Genomic DNA, 20579 nt, shown 5'->3' with positions numbered 1-20579 from the left:
GGTTCGGCAGCCAAGAAATCAACCACACAATGTCGATTGTTGATTGGGATCCCATCTTCCCAGCGGACGGTCAGTTACGCACCGTGAGAATAGCGTCTATTTGGCGTCTTCCTCATTTTCACCTTCACTTTCAACAGCCCGCTGTGTGATGCATCATTGTGTTACACTTGGAATATCTGCGGTGAGACACAGCATGCCTCAGGTAGTTCCCCATTCCAACCACACCGTAGAGTACATTGAGCTCGCTTAAGTGGAGGGCAAATCGAAAAGACCAGCCCAGTTAAACATTAAACACAACGGTCTGAGACCAAAAATAAACCTAAGGTATACACACAAATTATGTGAGGGGAAGCAGCAAGTGTTCTGAAAAACAACGACATAGGGAAAATATGAAAACAGATCGTAGTGAGTGCTGCACTGTGCTGGGTATCGCGGAATGTGATAGACAAAGGAAAGATAGGTTGAAGTTCGACGATGTGTGCTTGTAATGGTGGTTGTTATGCACGCTCTCTCGAAAAAAAAAAGCCTTCCGCAACCCAACCAAATTTCCTGCATGAAATGAAGTACCCAACCAACTCCAAGAGACAAGCGGACTAGTGTTTGCCGGTTCTGTTCCTGACATGTTCCGCCCAAGCAACTATTAACCCGCCCAGGTGTTCATATTGCTGTTCTTCGAGTCTTGTCTCCCAAATCCTGCCCCCGCTCTGGCATCGAAGTGACTATCCCATTGCCTCTTTGAAATCTTTGCCTGAATCGATCACCAATTCCTCTTGGGCTCCAAATCAATGCCAGAGTTGTGGGCTTTTCTGGAACCAACAGACGTATAAACCATCCATCAAGCCCTGTTCCACCACGACCGCACGTCGGAGACCGATCTGAATCTTGTGTATATCGTCATCATCCATTTCGGTCGTGAAAGCCTGTATGGTAGCGAAGTGGCTGAGTATCGTTGTATAATGGTCATCCTTTTCCAATCTCATCAAGCCGCCTCCTATTGAAAACCTAAAAAAAAAAAAAAAAAAAAAAAAAAAAAAAAAAACACCAGCGCAAGACCCAGCACACCGCAATAGGAAATAAGGAAAAAAGGTTACTAAACGTTAATGTTAGATATAATACTTGTTGTGTATGGGGTATCTAGGTGTATAATGCCGCCTTCTCAAAGAATAATATCTCCCCAAATGATGATACAACTGATGAATCAAGCCAACAAGAGAATAAATATTAAAAGAAGGTAGAGAAAGAAGAAATGGAGTAATAAGGGCAAATAAATAGGGATAGGGGGTAAGGACGACAGAGAACTCCTGTGCACCTTCCTATCCCTGAGTGTCTCTGAATTTTGGTAGCCACGAAATTGGCTACTAACTTGGTCGTTCGCTCTCCACGAACGGAAAGCTTCGCGCGGTTGGTGTATTTGTTTGATTCGACTCGGCCGCGTTTGACTCAATCTTTGCCCCGTCAAATCGATTGTCATCGGATATTGGCCGAGTTTTTGACGTTGCGCATGGGGTATTGACGTGGTAGATCTTGTGCACTGCGGTGTGCTGCTCACTGGAGTTGTGAGGAATAGACGGTGTCCCCAGACACAGAAGCCGAAACTCCTGGTGGGGACATTGATTGCTATAAGTCCTCTCCCATCAACTCCGCCGCTCTCTCACGACATGCTACTGGGGTGAATCCTGTCCCAACTTTGTTGGCAATAATCCTCCACTTCTCGTTTTCGTAGTCTTGCAGCGCCGTCTTGAGCTTTTGGTCCTGCATGTAAGAATTAGTCAGAAAGCAAGTTACGTGGACAGCTAAGTCATTCATCCGGTAGAAAGAGATACGGTTGATCAGACTTACCGTTTCATCCGTCCATTGTGTTGTTTTCGCCTTCAACTTTGTACAGTATCGCACCTGAAGAGTTCCTGAAGATCGCCCAGGGAAAAAGTCGGCAATCTGCTTCCAGGTTAAGCTCTTGTTTTCCTTCAGGTCGATCAACAGCTGGTCGTCCTCTGGCGTAAACTTGAGCTTGGGGCCTCTTGGTCTCGGGGCTGGAGGTGGCATTCCTGCTTGTCCAACTACACTGGGAGCTCCACCACCGCCGCTACCTTCCCCTTCCCGTCTTAAAAGCTTGTTTGGGGGGCCGGTGTCTGGTAGGCGGTGATGATGATGCTGAGGCGGGGCCGCTGCTGCTTGTGCGTAGGCTGCTCCCAACGATGTATGTTGCATGGAGTCCAGGTCATTTTGCTCAAGGTTCGGGATTCCAGGCATTGTGAGATCGAGATCTTCGGGCCGTTGTCGTTTCAACCCACCGCCATGTCCGTGGTTATGCGTCAAAGGCGGGTAAAGCGGCGCAACTACAGTGTGTGGCGAAGGGCCCGGTCCGCCAAAGTGAGGTGGTCCGGAATGACCCATGTGTCGTGCGCCAGGATGTCCGCCCATGTGGCCCGAATCTGTGAGGATCGGAAGAGGATGATGGGCTTGGGCATAATGTTGGGACAGGCCATGATGGGGTTGGTGAGTGGGCGGCTCGTGCAAGCTCGGCAGGCCGGCATGTTGGAGAGACGGTCGGTGGTGGTGCGCTTCATAGGAGTGCGGAGCCTGGCTCTGCTCGGCCGTATGCGGCTCCTGTGACGAATAGTCGACATGGTAGTCCGGACCTACTCGGTAATTGCCCGCCAGCGTGACCGCTATGCATGAGGTCCGCCAGAGCGGACCGCTCTGGCTGGTCGCCGGGCTCTGAATTGCGAGAATTTGGAAAGATTGAGCCCCGCAGGGCTACTTTGGAAACGAGAGTGGCGTATAATTTGATCTGAGGTGGGCCTCAGATGCTGCGAGTTGATTTTTTGAGGGGTACTTGAGCTCAGTTGAAAAGAGACAGGTGTCGGTATGAACCCAGAGCACATGTATTCAAGCGAAGTCTTCGCAAACGAGTCGGTGGCGGTAGAAAGGCGACCGATGGTGATGTGGGGGTATATGATCTTCAGAGGTACGAGACGGTAGGTTGATTCTCGGATAGGCTGGCTGGACAATGAGGGCACTCTTAACGATTCCTCCTTCGTAAGCTCATTGCGTGCTGAAACTGGCTGGTATGACCGTTTTCTGTGGATACTGGTACTTGGTGTGTAGTTTGTCGACCCTCCCAGTTCAGCCTAGCTTCCAAAACGAACGGTTTCTTCTTCGTTGGTGGACTTAACGATAAAGCCAAAGTAGAATCAGAGCAGAGGAAAAGAAGCAGCGGGTAACGACCGTGATATATCTTGTGGTGTTTGATACTGAGCAGAGAAGCAAGTGATAGCCGCCTTGGAGGGACGGGGACGGAGTGGATATATGGATTTGACCCGCCTACTAATCCAAGGAATAAGCATACAAGCAACGATAAGTACGAGCCGTATTTGTAGCTTGAAATGTGGAGTTCAAGTCGGGTTCGACGACCGATGACGGTGGCATAATTTGAGGATCTTATGCCATGGACTGTCTTCCGGATATAGAACAGAACCCCGGCTTCAGGTAGTGATGCACCGAGCGGGCATGACAGCTCGTAGCTCAGATTGCTGGACAGGGTTGCCGCAGGACTAATTATCGAGGTCCAAGAAATTCCGGGCGCTCTAACTCGATTCAGATATTCAGTGAACTTGACGATCCAAAGAAAACGAAGCTTCGAAAACGCAAAGACAGAGTCAAAACATCAAGCTCGACAATGTATAGGATGAAACAAGCCCTGCCATGCGGCTGGGCCGCAGCATGGCAAGAAGCGAATTAGGAGATGCTCGTAGCAGTGTTCTTCTCTACAGACAACCATGGACAGCAGCGGCACCCGACTCACAAGGAATGCCAGTAACGAGAGTCTTACACTTGCAAGGCAGAGGGAGACAGGCAGACGATGGCGAGCGGGAGGGGAGCTTGCCGGGAGGGGTGGCAATGTGGCCGAGTCCATCTCCGTACACAGCCAGGAAGGTGGATGTAAGTCCCCGCAGTGAACAGTGTGCGGTCAAGCAAGGTACCCGGCCTTTCCAGGAGAGCCAGAAGAAGTCACTCGGAAGTACTAAAGCAGGAACATGATAGCGACAGCATACCTTGGCTGCTGCTGGGGGGATGTCCAGTTCTGGGTGTGGTGGAGTGTCGTAGGTGGCAAGCGGAGAGGGCATTGAGGAGTGGGAAATTCCATGGTCTCTGAAAAGGGAAAGATATTAAGACGGGGGGGAGCTATAACAGGTGCCCGGAAACAGATCGATGCCCTGACATACGATAGGGTCCCGGGGGTTAAGCCGCCTTGGAGAAGGGGTAGCATCCACCCGTGATGAAGGTAGGAATGCTGGATTGCCGAGCAGGGGCGAAAGAGAGGCTATAGAGTGAGGATACCATGCAGTGACCCTGCCCGCGTGAAATCTGAACCACATCATCTGAGATGTCTGATGTGACCCCAATCCCAAAGAGACCAGAGAGCTGCCGCAGGCGGTCTGGCAGGGCCCTCAAACTGAACAGGATGGTTTTGACAGGGTATCAAGTAGTCCAAGGTAGGTACTGTCTGTGCCTGTTCGGCCCGTCGATATATGGCGTCTGTGAAAGTGGGAAAGGTTTGACGAAGCTGCCGCCAGAAATGTAGCCGCATCATGGGGGAGAGAAGGCACACCTTCATCCCGGAATGAGGCACTAGCCCGCCAAAGGCAGGTATTGAAGCGAGAGTATTTGGGAGACGAAGATATTTTGGCAGACCGGGTCTAGGTTCTGTCCACTCGGTGACCTTGCTGAGCCTGGTCACCGCATGCGATCATGACGGTCATATGGATGGGTTCCAGACGCGCCAGACGCGCACCTTGACGTGATGTCTCTGGCTAGGCCTTGCGAGGAGATGCCGTTCGGGTACAGTAAAATTTCGTGGCTACCACTTGGATTATGCCATGACGATGATTGTCTTCCATATGGTCAGGTGAAGAGGTTGACGTTCGGCAACTCCAAAATTGCGCTTGTTGGGTGTCAATGTGACTGACGAATCGAGGCTGGAAGCTGCCGCAAAATAGCCCATTGCAATTGTCAGCTTCCTGTTAAGCATAGTAAGGCCGAAGTGAGAAGAGCTGCAATGAACAGGGCAAGGCAGCAGTATGCAGGCCGGAAAAGAGCGATACTCGGCACGACAGTTGTGATGGTGTTGGAGTGAGGGGGAGATGCCGTGGGGAGATGCCGTGAAGGAGTGGACGGTGTAGAATGTAGACCGAAGGAGTGTGGCCAAGATGTGCGCATGAAGGAAAAGTGTTTCATTCAAACCTTGCAATTAAAGGCTGCATTATGCTCCGCGCAAAGGCAGGATGGGCGTGATTTCGGAAGTTTTCTAGAAGGAGACAAAGCTGCTTCTAGCGCAGACCGGGGTAAGCTCTACTAGTGTGTTCTAGTGAGTGTAGTGGCAGTCAGAGGATAGCTATCGCCGTGGACATTGATGATCCCTCGATGGGCTGATGCCGCTGCCGTTGATATTCCGGCGTTCAAAGACGGTTGCCCGGGCACTTGACTGTGGTTGTCACAGGCGGGCAACTTCATGATGGTAGCGTGCAATTGGTGGTGGTAGTGGTAGTGATGATGCGGTGAAGCAAGGTGAAGGGTAGAACTTGAATGGTGACGGCGGTGAGAACCACAAGGGTCTAGGGCATTTCGATACAACCTGAACTATTCCCAGCTTGGCGACTGTCGCTAACAAAGCTTGACGCCCAGAGGTTTCGAATGGGTGGGTAGAGACTATGTTGCTGTTAGTGACAAACCTTGAGCTGGGGTTATGGAGATATTCGGGCAGTTGTGAACAAGGAAAAATAAACAAAACAACACAACACAACAAAACACGCAATGCTTCGGTTCAGTGAGCTGTGTTCAGTTGTGGTACTTGGTGTGGAACTGAAGAGGGACTCAATGAACCGAAGAATTTTCACATCGTTCGATTCTGACCAGTTGTGCCCTGTGACTGGACACCTAGTGTCGTCAAAAATACCAGGGAAAGTGTCGAGGGGCTCCCAAGATCGTCGTCGATGCTGTTTTTTTAACCTCAGCTACCTCTACCTAGTTCTTTCCTCCCCAGAGGCGCAAACCAACCAAACTACCTGTACTAACCCCCCTCCCACACAAACGATGTGGATGAAAGTCGCAGCCGCAGTCGCAGCCGAACAGCTCCTTCCCCTTGAAACTGCGTCATTGTCTCAACAGGGTGAATTTTCAGTCATGATGCCCCTCCCAGTGCGACTCCAACTCTCCAAAGCGCTCTGACTCTGCACAATGTCACCGGACGTCGTCTTCACCTGGAACTTGACCATCCAACGGAACTCTCAACCCATCACCAGGGCATGACCGTCTGTTGCTATATTGATCACATCAAAATGACAACAGCAACGACGACGACACCACCGTCACCACCACCACCACCGTGTTTCAAACGATCGACACAACGGCATTGATACAGCTGCTAATCCGGGACCGATACAATACCACGCCTTCTTTCGCGCTTCCATCATGCTTCCAAACATGACAAGCGAAAGTCACCAGATAAAACTTGATAAGTTGAGGCTGCTAAGCTGGAGGCCCAATGGAAGGAAGGGTAGCTTGGGGTGGGTTGCAGACATCATGTCATTCTGCATTGACATCTCGTACCTGCATCAACATGAACTTGCTAATGAATGCGTGTAGGCCTATGAGGTTGTAGGTAGGTAGGTAGGTAGGTAGGTAGGTACCGTAGGTAGTGCAGAGAACGACCGACATTGTGCAATGGCCATGTCCGGGTCTTCAAAACTAGTTCACAATCCTTTTCGCAGCCTCCACTTCTTTTGCTCAGTCGAGCCAAGAACCGCGGCTTAGAGGTACCTCTACCCAAGTGGGCCAAGGTTAGATTAGGTTGTCATCCGTTATAACGTATTTCCACATCGTGGGGAAGCGAGCAACGGCTAAATGTGCCACGGAGAGATTTCCGGGACTATCCGGTCCTCCCGCGCGGAAGTTACCCGTTTCTTCTCCGGCATCCGGACCGATCGCAAGCTTAATCTTGAGGACCGATGACAAGACAGCAAAGGAGTTCCGCAGCCTCCGGTGGGACCGCTGGAATGAGGCTGGAATGTGCCGTGACAATTTCGGATCACGGACGACGTTTCTAGACATAGTCAGGCCTAGTCTTGGCAGCCGTTGCTAGTCTGTCGTTCTTTCAATGCAAAAACCGATGCATGGAAGTCGGGACTCTGCGTCGGCCCATTCTGATCGGCCCCCGTGATTTGGGAATGTGGACTTTCCGAGTTGGGCCAGGTGTGCCCAAGGCCAATACCCCCATCCGTGATCCATCCCATCCCATCTCACCCCGAAGCAGAGGTACCTCAGGGTTTTTGACCAGCTCCCCCGGCTTATCCGCTTCCCAGTATGACCTTCCTTCCCGGCAATACCATCACATGCCATCCCCTTCCCACATCCCACATCCGGAAAGCAGACAGGGTATGTTGTCTTTACTATTCATAGCTAATCTGCCTTGTTACCAGGTGACGTCCCTTGCTTGACCCGAATCTTCATCCTACCTAGAGGTACCCCTCCATCCAAATACACCATCGCGCCAGCCTCGGAGATATGTCCGCGCTTAGCTTTACAATAAACCCAAGCCACATCGCCTAAAGCATAGATGCATGAAGCGTAATCTCTCGCCAACACCGTCATCACTTTGAATAGCGTAACATGGTTTAGCCTCCAGCATGTCTGGTGGGGGAACAACATGACGTACCCAGAAAGAATCTCCAGCACGGTTATTCCGCTTCCCGATGCTCGGGAAAACCTGAACGGGGTGCTATCTTGCATTGACCGTTCCCTGGGGTTCCCGTCGTGTCCAGATACATGGGGGGTCCCAAAAGTTTTGGGTAACCTCCCACACACGTGTCGAAGCTGTTGTCACACTGCTACCTCTGCATATCCACGGATTCCACATGTTAACAAACGGTGCGTTCCAAAAAAAAAAATACATGCTCATTGTTGCAAAAACTAACCACTATTGCCGAGTCCAAACCAGACGACATCCTGCCTTTATCCATGTCGTAGACTGTAAAACACGCTTTTGTGTTAAATACATATTTGTGAGACGGCCTAGCCTCAAATGCAGAACGCCGTGCGAAAACATGGATGATAATAAATGGTACACTCTCGTTATACACTCGGCTCTTTAGTCATAAACTTTAACCAACACATTCTTCTGTTCGCCTTCTCTCACACACACACATATACACACACCGTACTGCCTCTTTTAGGCAAAGTTATCCTGCCTATCAACCCAGATATCCTCTAACTCGTTGAAGCTCGAGAAGTGAATAGGTCTGTGCTGGTCGCTGTAAAAGGGCAGCGGCGTATCCAGCTTGACATGCACCGGCTTTTTCTCCAGGCCTCCAAACGCGCTGCCCATGAAGCTGTAGTTCCACTTGCCGCCATCCGGCACCAGGAAAAAGCCCCGGAACTTCTCGCTGAGGAGGAGCTGGCGCTTTTCGCCCATGCTGGTTGTGAACCCCTGCGGCTGGTCGCTAGCTATGTCCTTGTTCTCCACGCCCCACTTAAAGCCCTGAGGCGTGAGCGCCCAGGCCGACAACGACACACTGCCGGGCGTAAAGGAGACGGCGACGGTGAGTGTGTTTTGCTTGTCCCAATTCGGGTGGGCATCAAGCAGGCGTGCGTGCTCCGTAACGTCCATGGCGGACATATACGGTAGCTCGTTGCCCGACTGTGTGTGAATGATGCCGAGTGGCTCCATGTCCTTAAGGTACTCGTGCTGGGGAAGCTGGTGAGGCAGCTGAACGTTGCGCAGACCACCGATCTGAGGCACCATGACGATGCACTTGATCTCCTTGACCTGGTCGTTGTCGGCGGGCGAGGCACCGTAGAGGTAACCGGCAACTTGGACACGGAGATCGGCAATGGCGATGAAGCGCTTGAGGATGTTCTTGGGCATGACATAGGTCACGTCGTCCAGGTCACTATCCACGGGCGACACGTACATGTTGTTAGCCCTGGTGCGTAAGTTCGAGGTGGCGATGGCTCTGGTGCGCCACTCGGTCTTGGAGGCGAACGTCTGCTGTTCGAACTGCGAAGTGGTCGTCACAATGATCTCCTCGCCGTGCACGTTCTGCGTCTTGGTAGTGACGGCGGTGAGCTGCTGCTGCTCTTGCTGCTGCTTCTCAATCTCCGCGGCCTGCTGCCTCTGCAGCGAGGGGGCTGAGATCTCCATACCAAGAATGATATCACGGACTTCACTGCTAGTCAAACTGGACACGTTGACATTGTTCTTCTTGCCGTAGTCGTTGAGGATAAGGTCGCGGAGCTGCGTTTCAACCTTGATCCAGTCCTCATCGGACAGCGAGGGCCAGATGTGATGATCCTGCGTGATGACGGTCTTGTCGGGGCGCAAGATGAGCTTCGTCTTATCCTGGTTAACGTGCAGGGCACGCAGGATGAGAATGAGACGGGAGAAGGCAGTGTAGGAAGAGATGCTCTTCAGCCACTCGTCGTAGAGATTGAACAAAACCATCTGCGGCTCGGTGGCACGCAAGATCATGTCACCCAGCTTTTCGACCTTCATGGCGGCCTGGAAGGGAAGCTGCAACTCGGACGCGCGGATGGAGATGTTGGGGAAATCAAGCAAATTGACTTCCAAAGGATCCAACAGACCCTTTCTGGTGACGATAAGTTGCTTTGGCTGCTCTTCGACGGGTAGCGATCTGATAAGGGCTGCGACTTCTTCGGCAGTCTTCCACTTGGCCAACTGTCCCAAACGCTTTTGACCCGCCCAAACGCTGGTGTGAATAATCTTCAAGAACAACTGACCGGTACGGGGGTTGAAGATGAAGATGGCACCGTTGATCGGCTTGGTCGTCAAGTTACCTTCGAAGGTCTTGTGGATGGTAACACGGTAGACGTTAGTATCATCGATAAAGAGCTGAGTCTGGTTGCTGAACAGCTCCGAGTAGTTCTGCGAGTTCAGGAACTCCTGGTTGCTCTCGGAGGCGTAGAGCTGCAGACCCTTGCGGATACGCTCACGAAGAACGTAGAGCGCAGGGTTTGCCTTCATGATCTTGCCCATAGCCTGCTGGATCAAGAGCTTCAAGCCTGGGAAGTATTGACCGTAGGCAGAGTACAAGTTGTAAGCCAGATCGATGCCGATCATGAGACCGGTAGGAGATGGGTAAAGACTCATGCTGTCGGTGGTGTAGTCCAGATACTTGGCCCTCACGTATCTCTCAATATCGTGAGAGTCGTAGTCACCATAGCGAAGCTGAACATCAATCCAGAACTTGTTTGTCGTAGTGGACTCGATGACATCCTTGGTATCGAAAAGGAGCGATGGGCGAGTAACGTTCCATTTGTGGCTGGCAAAGAGCTGGATATCCGCGCAGGAGCTGTTCATCTTGTAAGATTTTCTGGGATGAATGGTTTCCTTTTGGACCGATTCGATGCTTAGAGCCTCAAGCTCCTGATCGAAGACCTGGCAAAGATCCATGACCACTGACTCGTGGATCTTCTGCCACAAATGGGCTCGGAAGATCTGGATCAGGGAGATCTTGAGAGTAGGAATCTTGCCGTGCAAGAAGATACCAGTAAGATCCAACTGCACTTGGAAACCGACGTAGACATTGGCTCTGTTGATGGTAGGCGACCACCAAAGCGTGAAACGACGATTAGGAATCTGGTTGAGACCTGCGCATTTCAAGAGTCAGTATATGTGCGTGCATATGATCATCAATTCATGGTAGAGAAATGGTGTGTTGAACTTACCGCTCCTCTGGGCATTTGTCAACTTCTTGAACTTCATCGACTCCTCGAAACCACTGGCCTTCTCCCAGAAGAGACCTTCCCAAGACGGGAAACCAGTTGCCTTGAACAAGGTATGCTCCAAGATGGTTTCGACACCACCAAGCGCCTGGATGACATCGGTACGATATGCGTTAAGGTTCCAAAGTTTACCGTCATGCCTTTGGCTTGTCCACCAGAAGGGATTGCTCTTCATCAACTGATAGATCTTGAACTCGGAACGGGCACGGAAACCCTTGTCGAAGCTTAACGTGCTACGGTCCTTTTGGAAAAGAGTGTTGATACGGGGCAGGCCGCGATCCCAGCTGTCCTCCAGATCCTCTAGGGTCAATCTGCGGTTCTGCTGGTTGGCCTCAAGACGCTTCTGCGAGTATTCCGTCCACACACGCTGGGAGTCGATAAACTCAGCTTCCCACGGGATGATGTAGCGGAAGATGTTGGGGATCAGCGTTTCCTCATCGTGCGACATGCCCGCACGGTAATGAGTAACTCCGAGATCTGTCTGTTTAGACCAGCGCTTGTCGCTAGTAGGGATAAGAATGTGTGATCCGGAAATCATACCCAACCCACCAAGCTCCTTGGGAGTGTAGAAAACGGCAGGAGGGAAACGGGAAGGCATCTTGGAGTTGAGACCAATTTTGACACGAGTCTGGATTTTGGTTTCACACTTGACAATCGTGTCAAGCAGGTTCACGGTCGAAACAGCAGCCTCGCGGTAGTACGTAAAGAGGGCAATCAGCGCCGTGTTCCACTTGTTAGCAATCTTGGTGAATGTAGTCGAGCCAGACGACATGAGAATCTGACGGATCCTGTTATTGAATTTCTGAATGTCCTCTTCGGTGACTTGTAGGAAAGCGTGAGCAGTGCGTTCCTTGGTCGTGTTGTCCACTAGCGACCAGACACTGTCTTTCACAGGGAACTCATCGTTCTGGTTGCGGATCTTGGGCAAGATGCGCACTTCGAAGCCGCACATGGAGAACAGGAGGTTCGGGTTATCCCTGCTGTACACGCTGGCGAAGGTGTCTTCCCATTCAATCGTCGTCACGGATCTTGGGAGGCGGTTCTTGAGATCCCAGAACACAGCTCTGCCGAGGTTGACGTCGTGCCTCATGAGACGCATACGCGAATCTCTGGGCCAGCACTTCTTGCTCTTGTAACCAATCACGTTCTCGAAGTTGGGATCAGGCTGCTCTGTCAAGAATCGCTGGATTAGGTCGCGAGATTCATCCGCGGTGAACCTCAAGAACACCCAGATCTTGTCGATGTACCTGGTGTACAACCTAATCGGGTGTCTTGTTTCAGTCTCCCGGTCCTTGAACTGGAGGAAGTCATTGGGTGCGTGGGGAGGACCGGCGATCTCGCTAGCACGCTGCGGGCCAAGCAACAGCAGATCGAGAATGAGACCATAGTACTGGAAAACGAAGGCTGAGAACTGCAGGCCACGAATCATACCATAGCTGTTGACATGGTTCATGTCCTTGTAAGTTAGGGTAACGTTATTCTTGGCCGTGATGTAGTCCGCAAGATTGTGGTCCATAATCAACCGAAGAAGCGAGTTGAGCAAGGTCAGCTCAATCTTCTCGTAGACCTTGGAGAGCTGCGTCTCAATCATGACATTGCACTCGCCATTCGCGGTCTCCCAAACCCTGTCGAGGTTGTTTATGCCTTGAGCCCACTTGTACACAAGCAAAGGTGGCACCTCCGAATCGGAAGGCTTAATCCAAGCGGGGAACAGATGGCGCTGGTCAGCTTGATACCACAAGTACTGGTCGAGATAAGCATCGCTAATCTTCTCGATCGGTTCAATATCGTAGACCGGGTTGATGGTGCTGTAGTTGTCGTTCATATCGATGCCGACTTCCTTGAAAGCTCTTTGAGTGAGTAGGAAGCGTTTGATACGCTCGAGGGTAGTGCCTGGACTGTCATAGGCCTGCTCAATCAAGGCCAACTCCTCACGCTGACTCTGGTTCAATCTTCCCTTGGTCGAGTAAGCCTCACGCAGGCGCTCCAGCGCCAAGATAAGGATCTTGGTGTCATGCTTGTAAGACACACTGGGGAAGGGGATGGGAGAGAATTTTCTCGATTCAAGCCAGTGCACCGTAGTGGTGTAAATGGCAACAGCCTCCTCAGAAGAGACGTAGGGACCATCCTTCATATGGTTGTGCTGGCGTTCTTGCTCGGCCTTGAGCCACAGACGCGTTAGGCGGCCAACGTTCTTCTTGGCAACGGTCTTATCGACGGTGGCACCCCGACGAATACGCTCACGGTTGTAATGAGCAACCGAAATCCACCAATCGGCCTTGGACTTGACGTAACGCAGAATGATGTTCTCAATGGCTGCGGGAAGTCCAGGAACCTTCCAAGGAATGTTACTCTTCCAGCATCTCCAGGCCTCAGAAAGATGTTGAAGAACCGTGTTGACCTTGCTCTGCTTGATACCTTCCGGCATCATGTCCAGCAGATCAGCCATGACGGAAGCACGAAGCTCGAGATCGAAGTGAGATTCAACACGCTGCTTGGTAACGGTCTTGGCAACTCCCTTGCTGTGGCGACCTTCGAACTGACGGGAAAGGAGGTTGCCAAGCCATCTTTCGAGAAGGGGAATGATACCGCGCATGAAGAAGAGCCACACACGCCATGCCGGCGCCCAGAAACCGCAGCCTGGACCCTTACCAACCGGGCCAGCGTTGAAGCGATAGTAGATGAGATGCTTGAGATCCTTGCATGACCGGATCTGGTGCATCAACTTGTACTTGTAACGATACATACCGGTCAACTGTCCGACATGGTTGAAGGCATACAGGATACCATCGGCAAGCTGGAAGGCGTCAATGTTGCCAAGACGGTACTGTACTTGGGCATCGACAATGAGCTTGGTCAAGCGCAGAATTTCACGCATAAGATGGAAGGCATTTCCGAATCTAGACTTCTTTCGCTCCTTGGTTGTCAGCGTCTTGACGGGCTTCAGGTTGAAGTTGTAGTCCAAATGGAGATATGTGAGGTTCTTGCGGTGGATAAGTAGGTTGAGCATGTTAAAGCCCTGTCGGCAGACTTGCAAGCCGGCTTCAACCCAATCGATCGTTGTCTGCTGGAAGAACTTTGTCTGTTTCAAGGTCCGCAGCAAGTTTTGCTTCTGAAGAGATTTTGGATGCTTCTTGTGCAGCTCATTGAGGACGTAGTTCTTGAGAAGCTTCTGGTACGAGACGCGCACCTTGACGGGCTGCTTCGGCGGGCAGTGCTCCAAGTACCAATGCTTTACGAGAGGTACATCCTGGGCACGAACCGTACGTCCAGAGCGGCGGTCGAAGGGGAACGGCGCCCACCAAAGCTCGATGGCCGATGCCGTCTCATCCGTATACAGCGATTCCTCGGCCATGAAAGACTCAACGCCAGCGGGCAGCTCAAACGCGTCCTCTTCCGGCTCCTCGATGTTGCCAGGTCCGAAGAGCTCATCTTCATGGCTGACTGTAAGGTTCTTGGGGGCAACAGCCCGCGAAGAAATCGGGTTGATGCTCGTGTCAAAGTAGAAAGCGGGAAGGTTGTAGTCTTCTGTGCGCGTATAGACAACTTGCGGGTATGAGTGGACTGACAACTGGACGCTTCTCGGAAGTGCATTATAAAGATGGGGGTAAGCTACACGGCACTCTGTTCGGATAGGGTTCCTGAAGATGATGCGATCCATAGCGTTGAACTCGCCAAAATCCTCATCATTGGGGTCAATGTCCTTGTAAAGTGGCTCGAAGCGAGGCCCGCCTGGTAAAGCCGCATTCAGGGCCTTTGCTGTGAGGAAACTCTTGAGCTCAAAGAGGTAGTAGTAGTTCTTGTCGACAACCTCAGACACCAACGGTCGGCTTAGACGGTATAAACTCGCCATTTGCGGCAGGGTGAGATTCCACTTCTTGTAACTGGGTCCGTTGACGTGGGGCGTGTCGAGAAGCGGCTTGTGGTCATAGAACCACTCATAGATTGCTGCTTCTTCGTCCTCATCCAACTCCATCTGAATGGGTTCAAGTGGCTCGACGTCCTCGATGTTCTCGGACCAGGACAGGGGCGGTTCTTCGTCGTCGAAAGGCGGAAATCGCATGCGCTTGAACAGCCGGCGGTCGCTCTTTTCCTTGCGCATTACCGTCCACATACTGGCCCACTGTGCAAAGAAGACGGGCTCAATGACTCTCGGGATCTCATTCACGAGGGTCAGACAGCCGTTGACGTGATAGAGAACCTTGACCTCTCTGGCAGCCTCCCAAGGCATGGGCATGTTCTCAAGCAGCTTCAGCACAGCATGGGGCATGAACTTGAGCGCCCCAAGATAGCTGCGCTTGTCACTGGTGTACTTTTTCTGCGAGACATCTCCAATATCCTTGACGATCTTCCGCAAGTGCTCTGGTGGCATGTCGGCCTTTTCCGTCTCAACAAACCCGCCCTTCCTCTTCTCGCCGAAGCGATTCCTCTGCGTGCGAAGCCATTCCTTCTTCTTCTGGGCGAACTTGGCAACATGGGGGTCGGTTGGTGGAAAGAACCCAGGCGGCGGCGGTGCTGGGAGGGCAGGAGGAGGTGGGAGAGAGGACGGGGGCGGCGGCGGCGGAGGTGCTGATGGCGGCGGAGGAGCGCCCCAGCCGGGGGGAGGAGGTGGTGGTGGCGGATAGGACATTTTTTCGATTTCTGCTCGATGAAGCTTTGTTGACGTTTATGTGGTTGTTTCGTTGTGATCGTCTTCGTCAGAAGCGTATACCAGTAGGCGTTGGCGACGAGATGGATAGAAGGCTGGATACCGTGAAGTCGCCTGTCCGCGCGATGGCGGTTTGCAGTGCGCGTGCGTCGTTCCAAGGCCTGTCTCGCTGAGGAAGAGAAAAAAGGACTGGCAAATATTAGATTCCCATTGGTTTTGGATGGAAATGGGCGTAGGTCGACCTCGCACCAAATCGCGGCGATGGTCGATCAAGCTGAGAATGGGAAGGTGGATGTTGTATTCGTGATGGTTGTGGTTTGGTGGCGCCAGGATGCTGGCGTTGACGTTGGCAGGTTCGCCTCGTTACGAAAAACTTGAACAGCCTCGCGACAGCTGCGTGGGCGGTCGATAAAGTTCAGAGGTCGGGGCGGGCGGTCCAGGTGCTGGCGCGCAAAACGGGAAACCTGGCAGCGGGATTCTTCGCTGTGCAGGTGCTTGTTGGCAGCTGCAGCCAGGTAAGCGTCCCCGCCACTCCAGTTAGTGAAAGAGGGCCTGGGGTTGGTTGCCTGCAGCGAATGGGCAGGCTGAGCTGTCACTTTTCACTTCGTGGCGAATCGTCTCCTGTTACGTACTGTAACTTTCAATACGCAATCCCCGTTACGTGGTAGATCTGGCTTGACAAGCTCACAGCACGTCTCAGATGCATGTAACCGAGTATAGTGATACATATCAGTTTAGGTAGCTGATACTTTTAAGGTGGGGCATCAGCTGGCTGGCTGTTTGCGCCCAAGTACCCAAACGACAGGTGTTGAACCTCATAGTGAGGCCTGACAAAGCAATGCTTGATATTGTTCCCTCGCTCCGGTCGCCAAAGTGCACATAAAAACCCGTCCCTCTGACAGCTCCCTCATGCGAACATCTGCAAGGTTCAGACCTTATCTTCATCTTCTAGGACTCCCGTCCTGCGATCTCCAAGCGGAAGCAGGTACATTCAGCTCATAAGTTCAGCCTCCCCCCCGCGGAGCAAGTATCCTCTCCCCCCACATCCCTTGCTCGGATTAAGTCATACCCAATCATTACAGCGCTCGAGGCCCAAACAGCTCCGCTCGATTCGCTAAGCCCCAAATCGCCCCCACCAAAACGGCCTTTCAGTGAAAATTAATTCTTTGACCCCTCTGTCCGCCTCGCCGCAGCCGGGTTTTGCTTTGCCAACCATCCGGACCATCACCACTTCCGTCCACCACTCCAAGTACCCATACCGGTAACCCGGACTTCTGCCTCGCGCCCATACCCCCGGAACCCGCATATTTATTCCGAGTCTATCGAAAGAGACCGCAACCATGTCTCGTTTCTTCCGCGGCGGTGACGACAGCTCCACCGACAGCAGCTCCGAGGAGGAGGAGGTCTACACTTCGGAGGAGGAGGAGGAGAAGGTTCAGGCCGAGGACGAGTCGTCGTCTGAGGAGGAGTCTGACGAGGAGGAGAGCGACGAGGAGTCCAGCAGCGACGAGGAAGAAGGAGCCAAGAAGAAGGGTGCCTCCCGTTTCTTGCAGAGCGACGACGAGTCCGAGGAGGAGGAGGAAGAGCAGAGCGACGATGAAGCCACCACCAAGGTCAAGAGCGCCAAGGACAAGCGCTTCGACGAACTCGAGTCCACCATCAGCCAGATCCAGAACGGCCAGAAGATCAACGACTGGAGTCTTATCGCCAACGGTTCGTATATCCTTCATGCATGTATACGCCCTCGATCTGTCCTGCACCGATGCTTACTCCCCTCCCCGCTTTAGAATTCGACAAGCTCAACCGTCAGGTCGTCAAGCTCCAAGATGGCAGCAAGGCGCCCAAGTCCTACATCAAGGCCATTGCCGATCTTGAGGACTTCATGAACGAGACTCTCGCCAAGCAAAAAGTCACTCCCAAGAAGATGAACGCGACAAATGCCCGTGGTCTCAACGCCGTCAAGCAGCGCATCCGCAAGAACAACAAGGAGTACCAGACCCAGATCGATGCCTACAGGAAGGATGCGGACGCTTTCATGGAGTCGGATGATGAGGTTGCCGCGCCCAAGGTTGTTTCCAAGGTCCGGTTCGAGGCTCCCGTCGTCAGCGCCGAGCAGCAGGAAGAGGACGACAAGGGCTTCTCTACGGTCGATTCGCGCGGCAAGGTTGTTCAGTACACCCCCGAGAGCATCCTCAAGCACCTCCGCGCCATTATCGAGTCTCGCGGCAAGAAGAACACCGACCGCCTCGAGCAGATCAAGGTTATGGAGACCCTCAACAAGGTCGTCCCCATTACCCCTTACCAAAAGATCCGTGTCCTCCAGACCCTTATTTCTGCCCGCTTCGATCTTGGTGCTGGTGGCGCCGCCCAGATGCCTTTGGACCAGTGGAAGGCCGCTGAGCGTGACCTTGCCTCTCTCTTGGAGATCCTCGAGAAGGAGAAGGACCATGTTGTTGTTGAGGGCGCTGAGGAGTGGGATGATGATGACAAGCTCCCCACCATCCCCGAGGGTGAGAAGTACCTCAAGGTTCCCGGCAGCGTTGTCTCGCTCATTGAGCGTCTCGATGACGAGCTCACCCGCTCCCTCCAAGCCATCGATCCTCACACCTCCGAGTACATCGACAGGCTAACCGATGAGGGCTCTCTTTACAACACCATCTTCCGTGGTCTTCTTTACTACGAGCACCTCCGCAAGGATGCTTCCCTCGAGGTTCCCCAGGAGAGCTTGAACCGCATCATCCAGAGGCGTCTGGACCATGTTTACTACAAGGTACGTATAGAGCTAATGCTGGAATACTCAGCCGTCTTTGCTAATCATCTTGTTTCAGCCCGCCCAAGTCGTCAAGATCCTCGAGGAGAACGCGTGGAAGCAGGTTTCTGCTGAGGCCGATTCCGAAATTACCTCCCGCAGCCAATCCGGCGATGCTGGCAAGCTCATCAACATTCTTTCTAACTACCTGTTCGAGAACAGCGAGGGCATCATTCGCGCCCGTGCCATGCTTTGCCAGATCTACTTCTTGGCTCTGCACGATGAGTACTACAAGTCTCGCGACCTGATGCTCACCTCCCATCTTCAGGAGACTATCGCCAACTTCGACATCGCCACGCAGATTCTCTACAACCGCACCCTCGTTCAGGTCGGCCTTTGCGCTTTCCGCAAGGGTCTCGTCTACGACGCACAGAACACCCTCCAGGAGATCTGCGGCAGTGGCCGTCAAAAGGAGCTTCTTGCTCAGGGTGTCATGATCCAGCGTTACAGCCAGGTCACCCCTGAGCAGGAGCGCCTCGAGAAGCAGCGCCAGCTTCCCTTCCACATGCACATCAACCTCGAGCTCCTTGAGTGCGTCTACCTTACCTGCAGCATGCTCCTCGAGATCCCTCTGCTCGCCCAGACCGGTTCTTCGCCCGATGTCAAGAAGAGGATCATCAGCAAGACCTACCGCCGTATGCTCGAGTACCATGAACGCCAGATCTTTACCGGGCCTCCGGAGAACACCAGGGATCACGTCATGCAGGCCTCCAAGGCCCTTGCTGCTGGTGAGTGGAAGAAGGCCACCGACTTCATTCACAGCATCAAGATCTGGGACTTGATGCCGAACACCGAGGGTATCAAGACTATGCTCGCTAAGCAGATCCAGGAGGAGGGTCTCCGCACCTACCTTTTCACCTATGCTCCTTTCTACGACACTCTCGCCATTGCTACCCTCAGCTCCATGTTTGAGCTCGACTCTCGCAAGGTCTCTGCTGTCGTCAGCAAGATGATCAGCCACGAGGAGCTCGCGGCTGCTCTTGACCAGGTCACCGAGACCGTCATCTTCCGCAAGGGTGTTGAGCTCAGCCGTCTCCAGAGCTTGGCTCTCACTCTCTCCGACAAGGCCAGCTCCCTTATTGAGACCAACGAGCGCACGCTCGAGCAGAAGACACAGGGCTCCGCCAACGCCTTCTCCAGGAAGGACAACCGTGGCGGTGGCCAACGTGGTGGTGGCCAGCGCGGTGGTAGAGGTGGCGCGAGGACGGGCGGCAACCCTCAACGGCAGGCCGGTGGTACACAGTTCACCGGTGGTGCTCTGGGTAATGCAGTCCGTGGTTAAAGCTCCGTGGAATAGGGAAATTGGTGGTTTTCGTTTTGCTATTGCATTGGGCTTTGGTGTGTGACTAAAAAGCAATTCCCCAGGTCTTCTAATGGTGCTATCCCCTTGAATGTGTCGCCCCATGGTTAGACCCAGCGAAGTTTAGTCTAGAATCATAGGTTCTCTCGGTTTAATTTGTGTTTTTGGTTCGGGCATAGCTTCACTCAAAATTGCGCGTTTGATATTTTCTTCATGATGTGTTAGTTTATCATATGGAAATTGTCTGAACCTGTGTATAATGTACACCATGTCAACCTGAGTATTCCTACAGCCAACCCGAAACGAGTGATCTTTGATGAAAAGGTTTGCTCCATCTCTCATATGAACGAGACTTAGTTCCACGGCTACTAATCTATGTAGTAGCTGTGTATAGGATGAGCCCGTTGGAAAATCGTGATCATCATTCTAGGTGAGCCACACGGGATCAGCGATTACATTCAACCGACTTATGATGAGGCGCTATGATCTGCATTGGGCCGCTTCATCATTACTCTAGGTAATCTCAAGACACCGAAATCTCGGGACAATAGTAGTGTTTGAAAGGCTTCAATATCAGACCCAAGTATTATCCCCCAGCTTAGCCCAACACAAGACAGCATCTGATGAGTTTACATGCCAGCATGACAATAGTGAGATCCCGGTTTTTAGCCAAGTAAAAATACTTTGTAGAGCCAGCCGCTCCGAGCGAAAACATCTGTATGACTTGAGTCCAGCCTGATCTTGGTAATAAGGCAAGCTGAAGATCGGTGTGTGTCAAGCATGACATGGAGAGAGATGGCCAGGACCACGGAGAAGCCCTTGTGAAAAGTCTGTCCTCTTCCTACATGAACGGGTGCCGCACATGAATCGTAAGACGGCTTGATCCTAGGTAACTTCGCTCCATTATCATCCTGTACCTATTGCGGTGAAGTAATGGTGCCAAGCAAGAATACGAAGCAGACAGAAAGAGTGTGGTCTACAATTAAATATGCCGAGTTTGAACGATATTATGGGGGAAAACT

General features: G+C 52.4%; 4 protein-coding genes across 4 annotated transcripts; 2 read left to right on the top strand and 2 right to left on the bottom strand.

The window, feature by feature from the left end:
* Nucleotides 1-1377: 1377 nt before the first annotated feature.
* On the bottom strand, nucleotides 1378-2545 carry B0T23DRAFT_105336 (uncharacterized protein). The gene is made up of 2 exons (XM_062831764.1): nucleotides 1840-2545; nucleotides 1378-1752 (listed from the first exon to the last, which is right to left on the bottom strand). Exons 1-2 carry the CDS (start codon nucleotides 2419-2421, stop codon nucleotides 1618-1620), a joined length of 717 nt encoding a protein of 238 aa, XP_062693739.1. The 5' UTR covers nucleotides 2422-2545; the 3' UTR covers nucleotides 1378-1617.
* Nucleotides 2546-6283: 3738 nt separating this feature from the next.
* On the top strand, nucleotides 6284-6645 carry B0T23DRAFT_312884 (uncharacterized protein; the record flags this gene model as incomplete). Its single annotated transcript, XM_062834712.1, has 2 exons — nucleotides 6284-6311; nucleotides 6422-6645. Coding segments are annotated over 2 exons (252 nt in total), but the record flags the coding sequence as incomplete, so codon positions are not given.
* Nucleotides 6646-8129: 1484 nt separating this feature from the next.
* On the bottom strand, nucleotides 8130-15573 carry B0T23DRAFT_105310 (pre-mRNA processing splicing factor 8). Its single transcript, XM_062831763.1, has 2 exons — nucleotides 10744-15573; nucleotides 8130-10665 (listed from the first exon to the last, which is right to left on the bottom strand). Exons 1-2 carry the CDS (start codon nucleotides 15428-15430, stop codon nucleotides 8228-8230), a joined length of 7125 nt encoding a protein of 2374 aa, XP_062693737.1. The 5' UTR covers nucleotides 15431-15573; the 3' UTR covers nucleotides 8130-8227.
* Nucleotides 15574-16478: 905 nt separating this feature from the next.
* B0T23DRAFT_439696 (eukaryotic translation initiation factor 3 subunit C) lies at nucleotides 16479-19539 on the top strand (the record flags this gene model as incomplete). The annotated part of the gene is made up of 3 exons (XM_062840702.1): nucleotides 16479-17161; nucleotides 17236-18218; nucleotides 18277-19539. Exons 1-3 carry the CDS (start codon nucleotides 16789-16791, stop codon nucleotides 19537-19539), a joined length of 2619 nt encoding a protein of 872 aa, XP_062693736.1. The 5' UTR covers nucleotides 16479-16788.
* Between the last annotated feature and the right edge of the window lie 1040 nt (nucleotides 19540-20579).

This window comes from Neurospora hispaniola (assembly GCF_033458365.1).
Source record: "Neurospora hispaniola strain FGSC 10403 chromosome Unknown B0T23scaffold_3, whole genome shotgun sequence".
In the NCBI taxonomy this organism is placed as follows: Eukaryota; Fungi; Ascomycota; class Sordariomycetes; order Sordariales; family Sordariaceae; genus Neurospora; species Neurospora hispaniola.
The sequence above is the reverse complement of the archived record's forward strand: the minus strand, read 5'-3'. Positions and strand labels throughout refer to the sequence as shown.